This window comes from Acomys russatus, chromosome 3, assembly GCF_903995435.1.
Source record: "Acomys russatus chromosome 3, mAcoRus1.1, whole genome shotgun sequence".
NCBI classification, from domain to species: domain Eukaryota; kingdom Metazoa; phylum Chordata; class Mammalia; order Rodentia; family Muridae; genus Acomys; species Acomys russatus.
This window is the reverse complement of record NC_067139.1, coordinates 60806741-60828923: the sequence shown is the minus strand read 5'-3', so window position 1 is coordinate 60828923 and position 22183 is coordinate 60806741. Positions and strand designations below refer to the sequence as shown.

At 46.3% G+C, this 22183-nt stretch overlaps 1 protein-coding gene across 1 annotated transcript; it reads left to right on the top strand.

The window, feature by feature from the left end:
• Positions 1–5338: 5338 nt before the first annotated feature.
• Positions 5339–7341, top strand: Dph3 (diphthamide biosynthesis 3). Its single transcript, XM_051141748.1, has 3 exons — positions 5339–5590; positions 6035–6109; positions 6989–7341. The coding sequence occupies exons 1-3, from the start codon at positions 5483–5485 to the stop codon at positions 7052–7054; spliced, it is 249 nt and encodes an 82-aa protein (XP_050997705.1). The 5' UTR covers positions 5339–5482; the 3' UTR covers positions 7055–7341.
• Positions 7342–22183: the final 14842 nt, after the last annotated feature.

Sequence of the window (22183 nt, the reverse complement as noted above, 5' to 3'; positions counted from 1 at the left end):
GCTTCCATTTGTATCCACCCAACACACGAATGAATGAATGAATGAATGAATGAATAAGTGTGGTGGTCTGAATAGGTTTGGCCCCCATAAACTCTTGTGTTTCAATGCTTGGCCATGTGGAATGACACTACTAGGAGGTGTGGCCTTATTGGAGGAAGTGGGGCCTTGTTAGAGGAAGTAAGTCACTGTGGAGGCAGGGCTTTGAGGTCTTAAAGGCTCAAACTATGCCCAGTTTCCTCCTGGTCTGCAGTTCTCAGCTCCTTCTCCAGCACCGTGTCTGCCTGCATGCTGCCATGCTTCCCACCATGATGATGGACTAAACCTCTGAAACTAAGCCAGTCCCGATTCAAGGTTTTGTTTTGTTTTATAAGAGTTGCCATGGTCATAGTGTCTAGCCAACAGTGAAGTTTCTGTAGTTTTTCATTCACTGAAAACTACTAAGGGCCCAATAGGAAGCAGGGGCTTGCCTAAGCTTTGGCAGTGCAGTTTGAAGAACGCTTCAGAGAACTTAGCTTCTCACAGGTAGAGATAAAATTAAACCAAGGGGGATGTAAACCAGAATCTATCAAAGGCCACAGCTCCCTAAGTAGCCTTGAGATAGACTGAGTCTTTTTGTTATATTACAGTTTGGCAGCCTTGAGAATCCACATGCTACTGGCTGTTTCCCCAGAAAGTGGAAGAGGTGTACAGTCTCTGCTACCTCATGCAAGGCTACTAAGGTAGTTCCCCCCCCCCACCTTTAAATGTGCTAAACCAAAAACTGTGTGTTAGTCACTGAAAGCAAGCAAACAGAACTCACTTTAGAGACCCATGGGATTCTGGGAGTCCTCAGCTGGCTGACACATTATTTTCGTCCTGGTACTATAATAAGACTTCTGGATTGACAGCACCTGGAACACAGACACGTTTCCTGTGTGCTGAAACTCCTATAAAGTCCCGGCAATGGCAGGGACAATAAATTGTTAAGTGCAAAGACAGGAAACAGAAAAAGCCCCGTCAAGTCTTACTTGCAAACAAAAAGGCTCCTTTGGAGTTACAAGTGTGAAGCCCTGTGGAAGAGTGCTTACTTGGCAAGCACACAGGCCCTGGGTTTGAGGGGAGGGGCCTCATTACAAGCAAAGGTCTCCACTCTCAATTACTCCCCACCCGCAATCCTTCCCCCTCCTGGGGACATTTCTTTTTGATTAATCCTCATCGGCTGCTTCTTGATCTTCCTTGGCCTGAGTCAGCTCCTGCAGATGAGGTCACCCATCCTACGAAATGCCCTCCCTACTGCTGCATCCTGCTATCTGTGGCCCACCTCCCCATCTGGCCACAGGTGGCTCCCCTAACCGTTCTGCCCAGCTTGAGCCGGGGCTGTGCAGAAGAAAGTACAATCAGGGTCAAGCGCTGGAAAGATGATACACTTATGGCACTTTGGGCCAAATTCCCTACTGAGTAGTTGATCCTCCAGTGAAAGGTGGACATTGTTTTAGACAACTCCTGCCCAAAATAAATGTTCTTACATTACAGCACACCTTTGGTGACTATTCTGTTTAAAACATCTACTTCTCACTCAACTGGAAAATAATGGGGCAGTTAATTTTTTTTTAAAGTTGTTCTTTTTCTTTCTTTCTTTCTTTTTTAATATTTTTTTATTTATTTAATTTTTTACTTTATGTCTGTTGGTGTGAGGGTGTCAGATCTTGGAGTTACAGACAGTTGTGAGCTGCCATGTGGGTGCTGGGAATTGAACCCGGGTCCTTTGGAAGAGCAGGCAGTGCTCTTAACCACTGAGACATCTCTCCAGCCTAAAAGCTGTTCTTTTTCAAAGATTAAATTCTGCTAACAGTATCACGATGAGGAGTGTCATCTATTGGTGGCACTCTGGTAAATAAAGGCATTTTTGTAAAATTGTGTTCAACTTGCCTTCTAAACTTTATTCCAGTTCTTAAACTAAAGTGTTATTTTTGTTGTTGTTTGTTTTGTTTTGTTTTGAATCAGACTGGCAAGAAGGTGCAGTGGGTAAAGCACCTGCTGCCAAGGCTGAGGATCTGGCCAAGAGATGGGTGATAACTACAATTAAAGGGTAGTTACAGATGACAATGCGTGTGATGGAGGAGTCAGGAGTGATGGGGAGGGGCAGTGGCAGCTGATGTCAGAGCCTTAAGAGGCAGCCAGGCAGATATGAAGAGGAGACAGGAAAAACACTGCAGCCGAGGTCTTGGCAAGAGCAAAGCCCCAGCAAGAAACAACTCAGGGGAGTTAGAGGAGCCACGGCCAGGGTGCCTGGAGAGCAGGCAGGGGATGCAGGGCAGCAAGCTGTATAAGTAGGTGTGTCCTGGTCACAGCAGGGCACTAGAAGCAACTGAAGGACCTGAATAAATTAGGACAAGGACACGGTCCCCTTCCCATTGTTAAATGATTGCCCAGGTTGAAGCAGAGAGTCAAGAGTCTAGTCTAAGGGGGTGGAGAGATGACTCGGAGGTTAAGAGCACTGCCTTAAGGACCACTTCCAAAGGTCCCGAGTTCAATTCCCGGCACCCATATGGTGGCTCACAACCATCCATAATGAGATCCGGTGCCTGTCCTGGCCTGTAGCTGTATGTGCAAGCAGAGCACTGGATACTTAATAAATGAGTTGTTAATTCTGATAGAACAGCAGCCACAGAGAGCAGAAAGGGACAGTATAAAAACATGTTTGGGAATTAGTCCCTATAACTTGCTGATAGGTTCCTGCGGATAGGAACACCCCTCCCGCCTCCCCCCCTGCTGTTTTCCCCTCACTCTGCCTGATTCAGACCACACACAGCAGTCATTCAGGAAGAGTCTAGTTCTAGGATCAAAAGGGTCCAAGTTAGCATCATGGTTTTGCCTTAGCAAACTCTTCAGTCGCTGACTCTCCTTTCCCAAAGCTAAAGATACACCCGATCTGTGCCCCGCTGTGTTATTCTAATGACACAGTACACATAAGAGTTATCGCCAACAGTGTCAACTGCCATAAGCAAATGGCTCATTAGTTTTTCTATTTTAAACAACACACACACACAAATGATTAGTTGAGAAATTACAAAGAAAAGCTAGCTGGCCTCTGTAACTTCAGGTTTTAAGACCCGCCCCACCCCCGCCCCGCCCTGAAAATTTTTTTGATGGCTCTGAATTGCTTTCTGAAAGGTCAGGACTTGGGGTGCCGCTAAGCTAGTAGGGCAGATATTAGCACGCAAAGGACCCAAAGTTTGACTCCCAGAACTAGTAAAAAGAAATGCTTTTAGATTGTAGTCTATTATTTAAATCTTCTTCTTATTGTATTCTGCCTTCGTGGACGTCAGCGCACCATGTGTGTGCCTGGTGCGTAAGGAGGCCAGGAGGAGTTGGATCCCCTGGGACTGGAGTTACAGACAGGTGTGAGTCTCCCACATGGGTGCTGGAACTCAAACCCAGGACCTCTCGCAGGGCAACAGTGATACTAACTTCTGCGCCAATTCTCCAGCCCCTTTTTATTGATATTGTTTTTATGTGCACGGGTAGTTTCCCTTCATGTATATCTGTGCACCGTGTGCATGTACGGTGTCCTCAGAGGCCACAAAAGGGTGTCCTGGAACTGGAGTTACGGAAATAACTAACTTCAAGGTGGGTGGTAGGAAGCTAATTTGGGTCCTCAGGAAAAGCAGCCAGTGCTCTTAACTGACGAACCATCCCTTCAGGCCTTTGTTTGTTTTGCCTTTTAGATAACAATTTATAAATACTATAACCTAACGACTATACATACTATGAGCCAAATATGGCTACATCCAACTGTGTGTGTTGTATGTGTGAGCTCAAGGCAGAGGTTGATTCTTTAGTCATTCTCCACCGTATTTTTTTAAGACAGCCTCTTCCTGTACCTGGAGCTCACAACTGGTTGGCCACTGTACTCCAGGGAGCCACTAGTCTCTGTGCCTCTGCCTCTGCTTGCATCAGCGCTGGGGTTAAGAGCCATTTATTTCACTCACCAAGCCACTGCACATGCAAGAGTGGCTCAGAAGAACTGAAGATGGCTACCAACCATGATCATCTGAACTAAACACAGACACCTGAAAATCAGTTTCCTTCTGTCCCAGAGGCTACCTGGAAAGTATTTGTAGCTATAAAGATACCAGACTGCCACAGGATTTCTCTCTTGCCCAGCCAGGCCATAGTTAGCCTTCAACAGGCTACAAATACCTCCTAGTTGATGTACAGTCCTCCAATTAGGTTTAAAGAAAAAAGAAAAAAGGAAGCAGAATCTTTGAAACAACCTTCCATATACTTGTTTGATGTTAACTTCTGGTTTTCCTCCTAAAGACTTCTCTGCCTTGAGGTTTTCCCACTTTCAACGGGCGTCAACATACAGTGTCCTTTCAGCATGTACAAAATTGGTAGCTTACACATACACCCGTAGATAAACACTGAGTATAAGTTACAGAAATGTAAACCACATAAGCTATACATGTGATGGCTCAACTACTCATTCCCGTGCAAAAGCATCTTTTCTCAGAAGAGAGCTCCCACAGCCCACCTCACTTCTGCCACAGTGGGTTTTCACTACCCTGCACCCCTCCAGTGAGCTGTGAGTGAGGCAGTCATACAGTGAAGCTCCAAAGTCCCTGGTTGTAAGCAAAACAGGCCCAGCACTGCTTTCAGCCAGCCCCTACCCTGTGGTCTAGATATGTAATCTTGGGCAAGATGGCCAGTCTCTGAATCTGAGTTAATGATGGATAAAATGAAGTTTCGAACCTCAAGATCAACAAGCCTACATTTAACACATACAGGGAGCCCACTAAAAAACTCATTAAAAGTGATTATTACGGCGACTACACGGCTCTCTCTGTAGTGACTACTGCAAGCATGGCTAGAACTCGTCCGTGTCTTGCATCAGGGGATCCGAAGGCGGCTGGGGTGAGGCAGGCAGCGATGTACCTGCAGGCAGGAACTCTTAACAGGCCAGGCATCAGTCAGAGCTCAAGGTCGCTTGAAACGCAATTCCAGGAGTGCTGTGTGTCGAGGAGGGCTGGAGAAGAGAATGCTGTGTGGTTCTCTGAGCCTCAGTGACGAGGCGACCCCCTCTTAGGAGAGCCGTAGCCTCCAGCAACTCTTGAACGGCTTTCTGCAGTCAGTGATGGAGAACGAGACTCGGAGACTCCACCAGCAAGTGAAACTCGTTTGTAGCCCAGGCCCAAACTCCCCGGGTCCCGGGGTGACGTAGCAGCCGTGCGAGGGAGCCCCTCATACTATTGGTAGTTGCCATCCAGTGGGCGGAGAGCTGCGCAACCCTGCAGCGCAGGAAGCACGCTTTTCCTAGCCGTTAGGCTATCTCCACGGCGACCGCGACCGGGTCACCCATTTGGCCGCGACGGTCGACGTTACGTCATCGCCTGTGCGCCCGGAAGTGATTGTCCGGGCTCCAGGGCAGGCCTTGAAATCCGGGCCTACCCTGCACGGGCGGCGGAATTAAGCAAATCGATGCAGTGCCGACCCGGTGACCATGGCGGTGTTTCACGACGAGGTGGAGATCGAGGACTTTCAATATGACGAGGACTCGGAAACATATTTCTACCCCTGCCCTTGTGGGGATAACTTCGCCATCACCAAGGTACTTTTAGGGCCTGCCAGCGACTCCTCGAGCATGCGCGGTTTCGCTTCCGGTGTCCCTGGGAAGGATCGGTCATCCACCTGTTTTTCTGAACCTCCGCCCCTAAAGTTGTAACCTCAGCCGTCAGGGATACAGGGTCTGATGAAGCTGTCATGGAAGCTGTCAGGCCTACAGGGGCTGATTAAGGGCGCAGTTCTCCCCAGGCCCATCCTTATAATCTGTTTCTGGGAACGTTTTAGGAGAAGGGAACTCTATTTTGTATCTCAGGGTTTTGGAGGCGATCAAGCCAACCTTTCTCCCTGGTTGTTTTCCTAGATGACGGTGGGGAAAGTTCTCTGTGCTGTTACCCAACCCAAGACTTGCACGCAGCCGTGGGAGAGAGGTTTGTGCAAAGATGAGCGAAGGGAGACTCTGCTGACCATGTGTTGTTTGATTTCGTTGTAGGAAGATTTGGAAAATGGAGAAGATGTGGCAACGTGCCCTAGCTGTTCTCTCATTATAAAAGTGATTTATGACAAAGTAAGGGATACGTTAAAGGGGGCGGGTGGTGTGAGGTAATGTCAGAGGCCTAAAGCGTGTTGTCTGATAGAAAAGTGAAGAAGTGTTCGTTTTTGTTGTTTGTTTCTTTTGTTTTTTGGGGTTTTGTTTTGTTTGATAGTTTTTTTAAGAGAGGGTTTCTTTTTCTCTGTGTAGCCATGGCTGTCCTGGACTTGTAGACCAGGCTGTCCTTGAACTCAGCGATCAGCCTGCCTCTGCCTCCCTGAGTGCTAGGATTAGGGCGTTGGCCACCAACTGGCTTCTTTGTGCATTTGAGACAGGGTTTTAATGTCGCATTGGCTGTACTGGAAATCACTATGTAGATCACGCTGGCCTCAGAGATCCACCTGCCTTTGTACCCCAAGATCTGGGATTAAGGGGATGTGTCACCACGCCCAGTCTAGATGAGTGTTTTTTAGCTGTGTGCTAGATGAAGGGCTATTTTTTAAAAGCTTTAAAAATTGTTAGTAAGTACCGGGCGTGGTGGTGCACACCTTTAATCCCTGGACTCAGGGAGGCAGAGGCAGGCAGATCTCAGTGAATTCGAGGCCAGCCTGCTCTACAAAGTGAGTCTAGGACAGCCAAGGCTACATAGAGAAACCCTGTCTCAAAAAACCAAAAAGAAAATAGAATTTGTTGGCATTTTTATAATAGCATAAATGGATTTTCCCATAACGTTTCACATCTTGAATTTTCATTGCTAGTGTTAAAAAAAAAAAAAAAAAAAAAAAGAGGGAGAAATGATAGAGCAGTGAAGAAAACGTAATAGTTGAGTGGATTCTGTAATGAAATGTAAAGGGATGTCAATGCATTTGTGGGACAAAAACCTGGTGACCAATAGCATTTCTTCTTCTGTCTTAGGATCAGTTTATGTGTGGAGAAACAGTCCCAGCACCTTCAACCAACAAAGAGCTAGTTAAATGCTGACGAAGCCCTCAGGAACTCCAATCCTGAGAGCAGGGGAGGAGCCCAGGTGGAAGGGTGAGTGCAGTTACCAACCTCTTCCGTGGGTGTGGATCATCTTCAGCCGCTGAACTCGTCATGGAAAAGCAAGCCTGTGTGTGACATCTCAGACCTGGATTTCATGCTTACATGGAATTGGCAGGATTCCTCAGTGTCCACCTGAATGTGAGGAAGAGCCTTATAAACTAGTGCTTTTTCCTTCTCTCAGTTGCGTCATTTGAATATCTTAAAACTAACTCATTTTCTGAAAGCCTCAATCCCGAGGGTCTTTATGTTTTGAGGATGTATTATTTTTAATCATGTGTATGTGTGTATTTGTGTGTGTGGGTATGTACATGTGAGTACAGTTTACCCAAGAAAGCCAGAGGCACTGGATCTTGTGGAACGGGAGTCACAGGCAGTTGGGAACCACCTGATATGGGTGCTGGCATCCAAACTTGAATCCTCTGAAGCACTATGCCTTCCTAACTTTAAACCATCTCTCCAACCCATGATAGGAGTTTTTAAAAGATTATTTTGCTGGACAGTGTTGGCACATGCCTTTAATCCCAGCACTCAGGAGGTGGAAGCGAGTGGATCTCTCAGTGATGAAATCTGTACCTTTTCAGGAGCTGCACTTGCGGCTGCTTGGCCCGCCAGTCACCCAGGCCTTGCTGTGATTGCATTGTTCATGTTCTTACTCATCTCTGTTACAATTCACATGTGAAGTTCAGTTATGGTATTGGATTGTAAGGCCACGGTTTCTCCATATCTTCCACTTGGGGACAAAGAAGGAAATGGTAAAAGAAACAGACCCCACTACTCTGCATCCCTGATGTCAGGATGGGTAAAAAGAAATAGCCAACGGGGGATGAAGCTGGCAGCAGTGAGAGAGTGCAGCCTGCCAACTTGGCAAATGAAAGTACATGAGTAATTTTGCCAGCGGGGAAACAAGAATTTCTGTGTCAGGGCCTTTACATATTGAAGTGGCTGATGGAATTGCAGTTCAGATGGGTGTGTGCTGAGCCCTCGATGGCAGTGGCTACAACATCACAACCCTGTGTCAGCACTAGAGTCCTAACGAGTGGAAACTCTAACAGAAAGGAGCCTGGTGAGCTGGCTCTGACAGACCAGCCCATGAGGACACACCTAGGAAGGCTGCACACAGCGGGTGCCCAAACCAGGCATGCACCCTGCTGAGCGATGCTTCTCCTGCAGAGGAGAAATATATGAAGCTGGCCTGTTATAAGTCTTCCCTCGCTGCAGCCTGAGAGTATTGAGAAGACGGACTCGCTTATTCCGAAATGTGAAAAGTTTCTTTGTAAACACGGCTCTGATGTGAATGCAAAAGGTTTTGAAAGTACACTGGTATCCAGCAGATTGTTTGGGGTATGGCTCCTGAAATTACAAAGTAGCAGGAGGGGCTGGAGAGATGGCTCCTGGGTTAAGGGGACCTGTGCTTAATTCTTAGCACCTACATAGCATCTCACAACCATCCATAACTCCAGTTCCTGGGGCTCTGATGCCCTCTTCTGACCTCCATAAATACCAGGCATGCACATGGTTCACTGACATACATGCAGACAAAAAAACAAAACAAAACACATGTAACTAAATATTTTTTTTTCTAAGAAAGAAAATAGCCAATAAATACATTGTACCTACTCATTGGAGGTTTAAATTAAAGTCTGTAGCCACGTTTGTTTGACCAGTGAGTACATGTGGTTCTAGATAACTAACAGGCTGAGACAAAAGAGTTAAAAGTTGCCAGAAGTGTGAGTGCATTCAACGTAACATGTCTTGTGTGTGGGTGGGTGGGGGGCAGGTAAGGAGGTGGGGAGGTAAGGAGGTGGGGGGCAGGTAAGGAGGTGGGGAGGTAAGGAGGTGGGGGGCAGGTAAGGAGGGGGGGAGGTAAGGAGGTGGGGAGGTAAGGAGATGGGGAGGTAAAGAGGTGGGGAGGTAAGGAGGTGGGGAGGTAAGGAGGTGGGGAGGTAAGGAGATGGGGAGGTGCTCTAGTCCTGGGCTGTATCTCCAGCCAGCATATCTTTGATAGGATAGGAACTCTTGCTGCCGTTTGATGTCCCCACATTATCTTAGGAAACAAAGCCCCTGCTCAGAAGGACAGAACAGGGTTCTTCTGGTGAGAGTGGGCCGCATGGAGAAACAGGCTGTCCTGTGCTCAAATGGACAGTTGTGGAGATTGCACGAACACAGTCTTTGCTGTTGCTGCTGAATTCCACAGCAGAGCGGACGCTTTGGTGTAGGTCTTCTGCCAACACAAAGGAGCAGGAGGAAAGAGTCTCAAGTTCAGACACCTCAGGAGAGAGGCCTGAGCAGACCGCTGATGAGTGACTAGGAGTGGCTGTGATTTAAAGCAACTGGGCAAGTTTATAAACTATAGGGAAACACCAGCTGTTAGCTCTGTATCAATCGGAAGAACCCAGGGTCATTCAGACATGCCTGGGCCCACACTTTCCAGAGCACTGCGAACCAGTGAGTGGCCCCACCCTGTCTCAGGAGCTGAGTCTCTGCCAGGGCCTGTGGATTCATCATCTGTTCACTTAGGAGGTGGGGTCAGTTGATGGCTCAGGTGTCAGGCAGTTCTCATTTCGGATGTGGATCCTCACCAGAACTAAAATCTTTATAAATCCCAAGTTACCTTGAATGGAAGCTCTATTTTTCTTACATAATATCACACTTAAGACTTTGAAAGTTTTAAGTTGGTTCTTCAAAGGATTCTGAATATATGTTCACATATGCATTCCAGACACAGACAACATTTTTTTAGAACTGTATGTATCAATTCATAAAAATGACTTGCATTGCAAGCTAAATAAAATGAGATCATGCCAGTTCATGTTTTCATGAAGCTCTTATTCCTCCAAATACTAAAATTTTACATGGAAAGTTTTTGGTGTCATGATTTTAACTTGGGCCATTGTAAGTAGGTTTCTAGTCTGGGCTGATTTCCAGGTTCTTGGCCTCTTATTCAAGGAACTGCAATATAGCTTATTGCAAAAGTAGCAAGGAGAGTTAAAGAGAAGCCACTGTCCTGATAAGAAAGTAGGCTACAGGCCGGGCATGGTGGCGCACGCCTTTAATCCCAGCACTTGGGAGACTGAGGCAGGCGGATCGCTGTGAGTTCAAGGCCAGCCTGGTCTACAAAATGAGTCTAGGACAGCCAAGGTTACACAGAGAAACCCTATCTCGAAAAACCCAAAAACAACAGCAAAAAAAAAAAAAAAAAAGGCTACATGGAGCAACCTATGCAAGGGCTCTGGGTTATTGTTGGGAGCTTCTCATAGGCCTAAGAAGGAGGATGGTTAGGAGGGCACTAGTTTGGATGGCTCTCTAATTTGATTGACAGAATGAATTATATAACCAGTTCTCTACTGTGCTTGTCCCTAAAATGAATCTGATTTTAATAATACACACACTGCATCCTCTGTAGTAATAAGATGGTAAGTAGGGGATTATCACTGAAAGTTTTTCTTGGAGGACAGTTGGTTTATCGTGCACCCAAAACTAGTTCAGGCCATGTTGGCCTTGCGGCCGAGGAGAGACCCAAAGGCCACTCACAGGGATGAAGTCTGAACTGCGAGTCTGCAGTGAGCCAGCTGGCAACTGCCTACAGGGAAAGCCTGCTCCCAGAGCAACGTTGAGTGCAGTTTGCAAAGAACCCAGAAAAACTACATCCTGGTTGACAGCTGCGGAGGAAGTCAAGCAAGCAGCTTAACAGGTAGATAAACACACACAGTTACTTGGGACATTTGGACATAAGTAGAACAAGGTTGGGTACTTTCCAAGGGGGACTTTTCATAGTGCGAGTAGAGGTGGGTAGTCAGTGTCAGGTTAGACCAAAGATAGCTCCATCTAAGACAAGATAGAGGCCTTAGTCCAGTCACAGGCCTCCCTACTTTTTCACCTGGATATAACCAGAATAGACTGAATCGATGTATAACTTCAGTGGTTGTTAAAGGGAAGGTAAATGTATTCTATTGTTTAGAGTGGGGCGTGTGCATAGTGCTTACAGGTAAGAGACTCAGGTGACCTAGTGCACTATTGAAAGAGGGGTTTGCAGGCCCAAACTGAAGTCCTAGCTTGCTAGACTTCCCTGTGCTTGCCTGTCTCATAGACAGTAGTGTAGTTTGCTATTTTTTTTTTCTTAGTTTGACAATTTGGATTTGGGCTGTGGGTTTTTATTGCTTGTTGAAGAAAGTTTTGGGTCTAGTGCCAGTAAGGCAAAGAGAGTTAGCACTGTTTGTTTGTTTGTTTGTTTGTTGAGATGGTTTCTCTGTGTGACAGCCCTGGTTGCCCTGGGCTCAGTTTGTAGACCAGGCTGGCCTCGAACTCACAGAGATCCACCTGCCTCTGCCTCCCAAGTGCTAGGATTAAAGGTGTGCGCCAACACACCCAGCAGGGTTGCCGCTCTTACTGGAGCAGTTGACCTTATTGCTGGAGAAGACTGCTGATGCTCAGGGCCAATGAGCAAACCCCGGTGTGAGAACTCGGCTATTCAGGAAAGAGTAGACAGGTACTCTGCTTACTTTCTGGCTGCTGAACTAAGATGCCCCGACTAAAGGCAACTTAAGGCAGAGTTTATTTGGCCTTCTGGTTCCAGAGGGAGAGTCCATAGGTGGCAGTAGGCAGCCAGAACAAGAAGCTGAGCTGCTGCTGCTTTTAAAAAAAAAAAAATTATTTATTTTTATTTTATGTGTACTGTATGTCTGTGGGTGTCAGATTTTGGAGTTACAGACAGTTGTGTGCTGCCATGTGGGTGTTGGGAATTGAACCCAGGTCCTCGGGAAGAACAGTCAATCAACCGCTAAGCCATTTCTCCAGCCCAAAGCAGAGCGAACTGAAAGCGGGGTGAAACTTTGAATTCTTGAAGTCTGCCACCCCTGTCAGTGACATACTTCCTCCAGCAGGGCCAAACAGCCACCCGTTGAGGACCAAGCAGTCAAATGCCTGGGCCTCAAGAGCCAATCATAGTGAGCTTTTTTTTTTTTTTTTTTTTTGTCTTATTGGCTTATTGGAAAGAAAAAGAATGTGAAGGTAAGTGGGTAGAAAAGTGGGAAGGCTCTGGGAGGAGTTGGGGAAGAGGTTGCCATGATCCAAATATATTGTGTAAGAATTTTGTTTTTGTTTTTGTTTTGTTTTTGTCTTTCAAAACAGGGATTCTCTGGCTGTCCTGGAACTCGATTTGTAGACCAGACTGGCCTTAAACTCATAGATTGGCTTGCCTCTGCCTCCTTTAGTACTGGGACTAAAGGTGTGTGCCACTACACCTGGCTATGTAAAATGTTTTTAATGAAAAATAGGAAACCAAACCAACAACAGCAACACCCCAATACATTAGCCAAATGGACAATATTCTCATTCAAACCTTAAAACAGGGTTAGATGTAGTCTTGTGATAGTGACCAAACAAGCTGATGACAGACACTGAGTTGAGTGTACATCATTTGTGTGAGAAGATGATGCTAATTTACGTCCTCCCAGCCCGCACCATTGTCTGCCATTTGCAACAGCTCTCCTAAACAGCCTGCAATAGCATTTTCGAAGTACTGGAGGTAAACATTGTATTCTACTTGACTGGCATGGGTACAATAACTCATATTAGAATAGAAATATATATAATGTGTGTGAAGAATAATCTTAAATTTGAATTCTATACTAGTGTATCAAAATTAAACATTTTGCATCAATATACACATTGCTATACTAGTGAATTAAAAATAACCTTGTGAGCACAATTAAGGCCTTAAGTTGACGAGTTGACTCAATAATCTGCTTTTTGTCCTATTATCCCTATATATGTCTATATTCCCCGTTCTTTCTTTTCAACCCCTATCTACAAACCTAATAAGGAAACATAAAGGAAAAGAGAGACATTCCTGACTCCAACCTCATTTTTTAATAATATTTTCTACATATATGTTTATATTATTACACATATATAAAGTAAACTACATACAGCAAGAAGAACCACGGAACAATCAGGAATTATTATTATTGTTACATTCATAATGTTTTGGCTATTTGCATTTGGCAACATTGAAAACATTTTTCTATCTTGGTGAGTCTAAACTTCTGAATGTAAATCAATATCTATCATATCTCATCTCTATCAACTTAAAACATCTATCTAGACCTAAAAATATCTTAACCCCTAAACAACTAAGCTTAATTGTGAAACTAAACTATTCGGTCTTCAACATCATCAGAGACTTGAGAAGGAATAACATTAATTACCTGAGTAAACAGGAAGTTCAGGGTAGCACCTTCCAAATCAAAAAAGATGACAGAGACAGTTTGCTGCCTGAACAGTCACCCAAAACTCTACAACTTTGGAGCATCATCTTCAGCCTTCTGGCCCAGTATATCTGACATATATATTTGTAAGGCAGGAACTATTGAGGACTTGCTTACCCTGTTTTGGCAGAGTTTGGCTGTTGACTCTGTCTGCATCCAGCCTTGCCTACTTTTAGGTAGAATTCTGTCAGTGGTCGAAACAAGGACATATTGCTTAGTGGCTTGTTTGCCTCAATTTGAAGCCATCCCCATAAGGAAGTTCTTTGATGTTCATCGTCTTCTTTGAAGTAGGCTGGGTGTTGCCAGAAGTTACCCTGTCTTATTGTCAAAGAATCCTTAAAACAATAAAAACATCTTTAAATGCCATATTCTGTAGGACTCTGAGGTTGTTGAAGACCTTATATCTAACTGTTTTACCTAATCTGTCTATAGAATCATACCTATCTGTTACAGCTAGGATGCATATTCTTGGGATAAAAATAGACTAGTAATTGACATGACTATGGTTTGATCAATTGACCCCTTAGCTTAAGAACCACCTTTTCAAGCTTTGTGGCAAATGAGTAAATCACCCGGGATGCTATGAGAGCATTGTCTGAATCTGAGTCAATCTGGGTGCAGCTTAAATATCCCCAGTTATCTGATGTGCAGCCAGAGAAGCAGTGGGTTGGAAAAGCACAGAGTTTACAATCATAAAGTAAACAAGACCCACTTGTGCTTGTTAATGGTCATACCTGCTTTGCACATGGGGCAATCACTTGGCTTCAGCCAGCCACAGACTTTACATATAGGCCTGCTATGGACCTTTACCAAGAATCAGCTGGGATCATTCAGGCTGGGCCAATGTGCATGTGGGAGTGTCTCAAGATGCCTGGCCTCTGGCCCACACCCTCCATTTAAACAGACAATTCTATGTCCCGACATGTGCCCTGGTTGCTAATTACACAGGTTGAAAAATGGACAATTTGTCCAGGTGTAAGTGATTGGGATTTTGTGACTGGTTCAAGGATGCCTGCCACCCTCTACTTCCCATCAAGTCACTTGCTGCTAGTTTCGTATTTGACTATGAAAGCATTTTACAAATTATTCCTTAAGAGTTTAAAACAACATATAAATAAGAAATGACAGTTAAGAAAAAAAAAAAAACACCATTCTTCAGATTGCTCAGAGTGGGGCAGGAGGTGGAGTGGAAGCATCTGATCTTCCTGGACACACTTGAGACATTTGCTGAGAATAACTAGAACTCAGAAGAAAACAGCTTTCAGTAGACTTCTGGTGTGTGTGTGTGTGTATCATATATATGTGTATATTTTTACATACATGCAAACTTCTGGGGAAGCAAATTAATATGGAAAGTGTGTGTGTGTGTGTGTTTGTGTAAAAACAGTTTACAAGAGCCATTACCTTTCATTATGTGGATCTTTGGGGTAAAACTAAGGTCTTTATGCTTTGTGGCAAGTGTCTTAACCCACTGAGCCATCTTGCCAGCTCTAAAAATATTTCTTTAAGCTCCTACCTTTACTTCTTTTTAGATATATAACTAGAAATAGAAATGTTGATAATCCTATGTTCCCTTTCTTTCTCTTTCTCCTCTTCTTGTTTTGTTTGAGAACCCCAGTATGGCTGGCAACCCCTTTTACAAGGAAGGCAGTCTCCTAGGCTGTGCATGGCAAATGACAGATCTGTGTAAAAGGAGAAGGATGTCAGTACAAAGTAGTGTGTGGGTAGTCGGGCTAGTACTGGCTGAGAGGTCCCAAGGAGAACAGAACCATTGGGAAATGTTGAGTCTAGCAGGACTGACATTTTGGAGCAAGACAGTCCCTCCTGGAGTCTGATCATTCTGACAGCGCTCCGTTACTGGGCATAGAATGGGGTACAGATTTCATTCTTGGATTGGAACTGTGGTTGTAAGTAGGGTCTAAAGGCTGTACCTTTAGACAAGGGTTCCAGTTAAGAAAGGAGAAGAGAAAAAACATAGGTGCCCCATGGGTGTCAGGCTCTTTGTGTGTGGCTGTCACCGGCCACCCAGGGTCAGGTCGATAGTATCAAATCTGGCATTAATTTTTGCTTCATTTTTGTTTCAAAACGAGTGAAACTTTGGCTATGTTTTCCATATTAGGAGATAAGCTTTGGGCTGAAGAGATGGCTCAGATGGTGAGATGGCTGTGCAAGGATGAGGACCTGGGTTTGAATCCCCAGCACTCATGTAAGAGCTGGGCATGGCGTGTGTGCCTGTGGCCCCAGTGATGGGCGCAGAGATAGTTCAGCTGGCCTAGTCACAATGCTGTTTCAGGCTCAGTGCAAGGGAAAACAATAGGAGAAGATACCTTGTGTCCTCCTCCTCCGGCCTCCACATGCACAGGCATGAGCACACAGGCACACACGTGTACATAGGTACAAAGCTGGGCATCACCCTCACAATACACTAGTAATAAATTAGCATCTCCAGTGTCTTCGCAAGTATTCATCTGGAGGTAACTATTGTCTGAGAAACTGGGCCATACACTTTCATGCACAAATGAGATACAGTGCATAGCTCAGGGGTGGGGTGGGGTGGCAGACAGCCTGGACCATGATGCTGCTGTGTCTGCTTCCTCACTGCTGAGGTGAGGTGACTCACGTCCAGTGTTCTGTTGCCACTGATCTCCTGATGTGCCTCATCGGTGCCCAACAATGCACTAGCCAGCAAAGCCGCTCACACTTTGATGCAGCACATACCACCTTAGCTAAAATCATGAACTTTAGACCTTGAACAAACTCTGCTACACATAGCTTAGATACTCCTAACAGTGTGACCTACTGATGGGTGGTCCATCTGGCTTGACTAGGTGTCCTCCACGCCAAGCTAGGGGCAGGGGACAAAAGTTAAGGAGACCTTTCTGCTTGATAAAGTATCAAATGTTGTTAATAGTTACCCCTGAATAGACAGCATCCATTCAATTAATCAATAAGCAGAAAGCATTTTGTTGCTGTTTATAAGCCCTAAGAACTAAGCTGAAAATACACAGGAGAGAGTTTGGGGTTTTGTTTTGAGACAAGGTCTCACTGTATAGCTCTGGCTAGCCTGGGATCCACAGATAGCTGCCTCCTACTGCCTCCTGGGTGCTGGAATTAAGGGCATGCACCACCACTCACAGCCTTTTACTATTGTATTGACGGGGTCTCATTATTTACTTTTCTCCCCCAATGGAGAGTTTTTAAAAACTGGAATTATATTACAGAAATCTTTAATAACAACCAAAATGGGAATGATATTTTTCCACAGTAAGTGACCCAAGGTGTGTGTGATCGCTCACAGATGGCAGTTTTTTTTTGTTGTTGTTGTTGTTGTTTTGTTTTGTTTTTTAACCAACGCTCACCTGACATCAGCAGTCTTAAGGAATTACGGTGTGGGCATAAAGTGGCAGAAGGAAAGCCTGACCTTGACCAGATGGCTCCTGTTTTTCTTGTTGCCCATATGTTCCTAGGCCATCTGTGTGCTTAGCAAGTCAGTGCCAGGGGCAAAGAGGCCAAAGGGATACCAGTCACCTCCGTTAGCCTTGGCTTTTCTACTGTGAAACGGTAATAAGGGTGTTGAAAAAAATGATGCTTAAGGCCCCTCTCTGCTCTGTTATGATGCGACACCTAGTAGGCTATTTCTAGCTGATTTTTGTTCTTGGGCCAAGTTCTGTCTTGTCTGATGAGGAGGGAGGAAGGAGAAGGGACAGAATGAAGTTGATGCAATTCTCACTGTGGCCTGTAGGGGGAGCCAGAGCTCCACTGGACTCCTGTGTTGCCTGCTCTGGGCCAGGCTGGCATACAGCAAGGCCTGTACAACCAAAAATGTCTCTGGGCCCATGTGCTCTCATTCCTAAGAGACAGCCTACTTAATGTGAATGTCTGGAGCAGCTGGCATTCGCTGGACCTTCATCCTGAGGTCTGGGGTAAACACAGCCCGTACTGGCCTAAGTGATCTCTCCCAATGTCTATGTCTCAGTGTCCTAAATGCTGTCAGGGCTTCTTTGTTATAGACTTGCACTGCCCAACATGGTGACCCTAAGCACCTTGTAGCTTTTACCATTCAAATGTTGTTAAGAAGTCAGTTCCTCCACAGTCATGCCATCATATTTCAAGTAGACATATACACAATCTGTGGCTTTGTGGCAGCTGTTATGGCTTGCAGGGACCTCTCTCCTCCTGGCCATAGAAGCCTTGGTAGGTGGGGTGTGGTTGGAGGAAAAACACCAGAGCATGTCCTCCTTGCCCTTAAAGAGGATCTTGTCCTGCCCCTCCTCGTTTCTTGGCTGCCACAAGCAGATCTGCTCCGGCCGTGACACTCTGCCTTAACCACGGACCCAGAAGCAAGAGCCAGAGGACCATAGGCCAAGCCCTCTGAACACATGAGCCAGGAGAAACCTCCCTTCTTTTACATTGTTTCAAGGGTTCACCACAAAGAGGGCTCTGCCAACACAAGCTCCTACTATGTAGAGTACAGTGATAGGCACTAGGGAAAACTGTGTTTAATGCTGATACCCATCGCCCCAGCAGGGGGCGTCAGAGAATTTTGTACTGCTCTGCCACTGTGCCCTTGTGCTCTCCCTCCCCCCCCCCCCCCCTCTCTCTCTCACACACACACACACACAGAGGGGAGCCTCCCTGGTGTTCTCTTTTGGAATCCAGTAGTCCTTGGCATATTCATCTCACTCCAAAGGAAGAGGCCTGATTTCAAGGTTGGTGCTGTATACACGCAGGAGAGGCTGTGCTGCAGTCATGGAGTCACAGCAGAGATGAATTCATCTGTCAGGGCACTAAGGATACCTCCCATGTATGTGCGGAGGTGACTGGCCACAAATGCCTTAGAATGAATTCCGGCCTGGTGGAAGGAAGCATTGAACAACATGCCCTTTCTGCAAGGATGCGCAGTCCCCCATTGCCATCGATCGTGCTCGCTGGGATCCGTGTGCCCTTCTTCCCCACTCCACGGAGAGGAAGGTTCCGCGGTCCTAGGGTGCTCAGGGTTCTTCACTGTTCCACATCTTGGTGCGCTGTAGGGAAGGGAACTGTTAGGATGTGACTAGGAACCGTTGCCCATGGCTTTAGGTACTGAGGGCTTGGTGGCCAGCCAATGGGCTCTGAGAGCACTGACCTGACCAATGGACTTGTCCCTTTGTGCGTGATTGCGGTGAAGAGGGGGTGTGGCAGAAGGAGAGAGTAGAGGCCGTGTCTTGCCTTGGCCCTTTGCTAGAACCCTCACTCCTGCTTCCTGTCTACAATGAGGCGAATAAGCTCCTCCGTCACTCACTGTTGGATGTGTTCTGCCCAAGCACATGGGGCAGAACCCTCTAAAAACACGACCCACGTGAAAACCCTCCTTCCTTCCTTAGCTTACTCCTGGCAGGAGTTTGGCCACAGCAATGAAGGCAGTAATGAGAACAGGCTCTCGTCCTTAGCAAGGTGTTCTCTCCCCCAGGAGCTCCCACTTCTCTGCCTAGCGCCACGAACAATGGAAAGACTTCACGGTGATGTTAGGGGGTGGGACCAGCCCTATGGTGGAGCAGGTGCCCCACGGCAGGCTTTCAGAGGCACCCGGACAGCTGTACTCTGCTTTCTGTGGCCTTGAGTGGAGAATGGACGCTCAGGGCACCAACCCCATGAGTCTGGGGAAGCTACACAATCAAGGAGGGCAGCCCTGATGTGGTCCAGGTTGGGCTTGCGCTGACAGCAGTCTGGGATGAAGTCTTGGAAGCTGGTGGTTTGAGGGCAGGAGATGCACTTGAACAGCAGGAGTGTGGGAGCAGGGAAGTGATGGGAGCCAGAGGAAAAGCCGTGTTGTCAAAGCCAGCTCTGCCCACACCCTCATAAAAAGTGTGCAGAATGTGTCCAGAATTACCTACCTGAAAGAAAGAGACTGAGCATCTGCTGAAAGGCTTGGTCCCCAAGGTAGTGGTAGTCAGAGCTGGGACTTTTAGGTACAAATTGAATCATGGGAGACTAGACCTCATCAACACATTAATCCATCCACGGCTTCACAGCATCAGGACCTGCTGGGAACTTAGGAGGCAGGAGGTAGTTGAAGGGGAGCAGCTTTGTTCCACCATGTCTTTCTACCATGCTGCTGTGTGTCACCATAGGCCTGAATTACAGAGGCAGTCAGTTGTGGACTGAGATAAGTTTTTCTTCCTTTCAGGTGACTCTCTCAAATGTTCTATTACAACAATGGAGAGCCAACAACACAAAGGCTGTGTGAACTACTCAGTCTTCAGAGAACACCCCACGGCAGACTTCACATAACCCTTAGCAGTGGCTTAGAGGAAATCCGAGCCAAGGGCGAGCAGCGGGTGTGCTGCCATCAGGGTCAGCTGTGCTTACTAAATCTTGTAGTCATGACTACACATGGCATGGTCTCTGGGTGGTGTGCCCCAGACATAGGAGAGATGTGCATTTCCTTTGTAGAATAGCAGCTTCTGGAGGAATCCAGTCTGGAGCGAGAATGGAAGCTGAGCTTCAGAAAGGTGTTGGGATCTTCATTAAACTTTATGTGCTCTGTGTGCTGGTGGTGATGCTGATGTGAGCCTCAGGGGTCAGTCGGAGGTAATGCAGAGCTAGAGGAAGCGATGGCCCTCTCCTGTAGTCTGTTTTCTCTGCTCTCTGTCTGCAGAGAAGTGAGCTAGCTCCCCACCACATACTGATAATGGTTTACTCAAGGAGTATAGGGTACGTGGAGTTCCGTGCCTGAGCTGACTTCCTTTGGCCTTTGACTTCCCAGTGGCATTAGGATGTCTGTTCTGTGCCTTGACTTGGGCCTTCATTCTGCCACAGAAACCACTCTGCATAGTCTGGGTTCAGTTTAAAGTTCTCCCGGAAAAGGTGGCAGCCAACAGCAAATTTTGTAACATTCAGAATGGCTGTCACTCTCCTCCCCAGCAGCCAGCCTCCATTTAGCTTGAGAAGGGTTCTTGTGGCCAGGCGTGCTATCTGAGCTGTCACCATCAAGTTTTGTCGCCTTTGCATGAATGACAGGAAATGCATGGGTGAGCCTGTCAGTTTCCCTGTTGTTGGCATGGCTCTGATGTGCAGCCATGAGCCATGTGGCTATGAGTCACCGAAGAGGAAGAGAGGCTGCCTCAAGGGCTCTGCCAGAATTTGAAAGAGCTTTTTTGATGTCCCCTACTCCTGTGCTCTCTGGACTCCTTGTGTGGGCTGTTACTCAGAGCCACCGGGCGTGTGCATGGACCCACTTTAACCAGGGTGCGGAGCCTGTGTCAGATAAACTCTGAGAAAGACAAAGGCATCAACCACTTGGGCCTGGCTTTGAGATCCTGCCCTTCCTTAACACAAACCATTGCGCTGATATCAGAAAAAGGATGCTGTGACTGACACAGTGAGATAATGAGACCACAGTGTCTAGTTTCCTTTCTGTTGCTTGGTCCCCAAGGCAGTCATATTCAGAATGGGGCTTTTAGGTACGGATTGAGTCATGGGAGTCCTGACCTCATCAACACATTAATCCATCATGGCTTCACAGCGTCAGGACCTGCTGGGAACTTAGTAGGCAGGAGTTAGTTGAAGGGGATTGGCCCTGGGAGTTACAGCCTGGGAACTACTTCTTGTCCTTGGACCCTCCCATCTGCCTCCTGGCCTGCATAAGGTGAGCAGCCTTGTTCTACCATGTCCTTCTACCGTACTGCTCTATGTCACCATAAGCCTGAACAACAGAGCCTGTAGGCTCAATTTCTTTGACAGTTATACTTTATTATGAACTTATTAAACGAGCATACCTCCCTTATAACTTGACTAGCCTAAATAGGAGGAAACAGAGATTAAGGAAAACAAGAATAAAACCTGGGTATCAGTTCCTAGGAATGATTCTCCTGGCATATTCAGCAGGATTTCATCAGACCAGCAAGTCTACCAAAGTTGCTGCTGGAACCTGGAGCAACCAGAACCTGGAGCCTCAGCTGGAACCCAAAGCCTTGAAGCCTCCCCTGGAGAGGTTCTCTTTAGGAGTGTCTTGAAGTGGGGTCATGAACAGCCAAATAATACCAAGTACCAACAAAAAGCTCAGCCTCCTCTTTTGGGCTCATATGTATATATATCCTCTCAGTCTGTTTAAGGATGTTTTTCAGCTGGCAACAACCAAGCTCGCCCACAAAGTGGTTTTACTTCCAAGTGGAAAAACATCCTACTCTCTCACATCTAAGTGGTAAACATCCTGCTTTCTTCCCCACCCAACACTTGGCATCAAAATGAAAACAGATTTATCTCCCCTACATCTCCTCCTTTCTATTAAATACAATAAACTGTATACAATAAAAATAATTATGAGAATTATCCAGGACAAGGACCAGTCCATTTGTGTTTGACAGTCTTGTATAAATTATTCCACCAAATCCTATCCTACTGAGTATTATCCTAGTGTCCTGAGTCACCACAGGCCTGAACAGCAGAGCCAGTCAACTGTGAACTGAGATAAGTTTTTCTTCCTTTCCGGCGATTCTCTCAAGTATTTTGTTACAGCAGTGAAAAGCTCGTTAACACAGTGCTCTGTCCACTTGTGTCCACAGTGCCAGTCCATCTTGAAGAGAAGTCAGGACAGCAGCTCAAGGCAGGAGGTTGAAGCAGAAACCATGGAGGATGCTGCTTACTAGTTGCCCATGCTCACTAGCTTCCAGCTGCCTAAGCATGGGGCTGGGCCCTCCTACATCAACCGTCAATTAAGATAATCAATCTCTTACAGAAATGGCCACAGGCCAGTCTGAACTGTGTGATTTCACAGTTGAGTTCTCTTTTTCCTGGTGACTAGCCAGTATAATACGTAAGC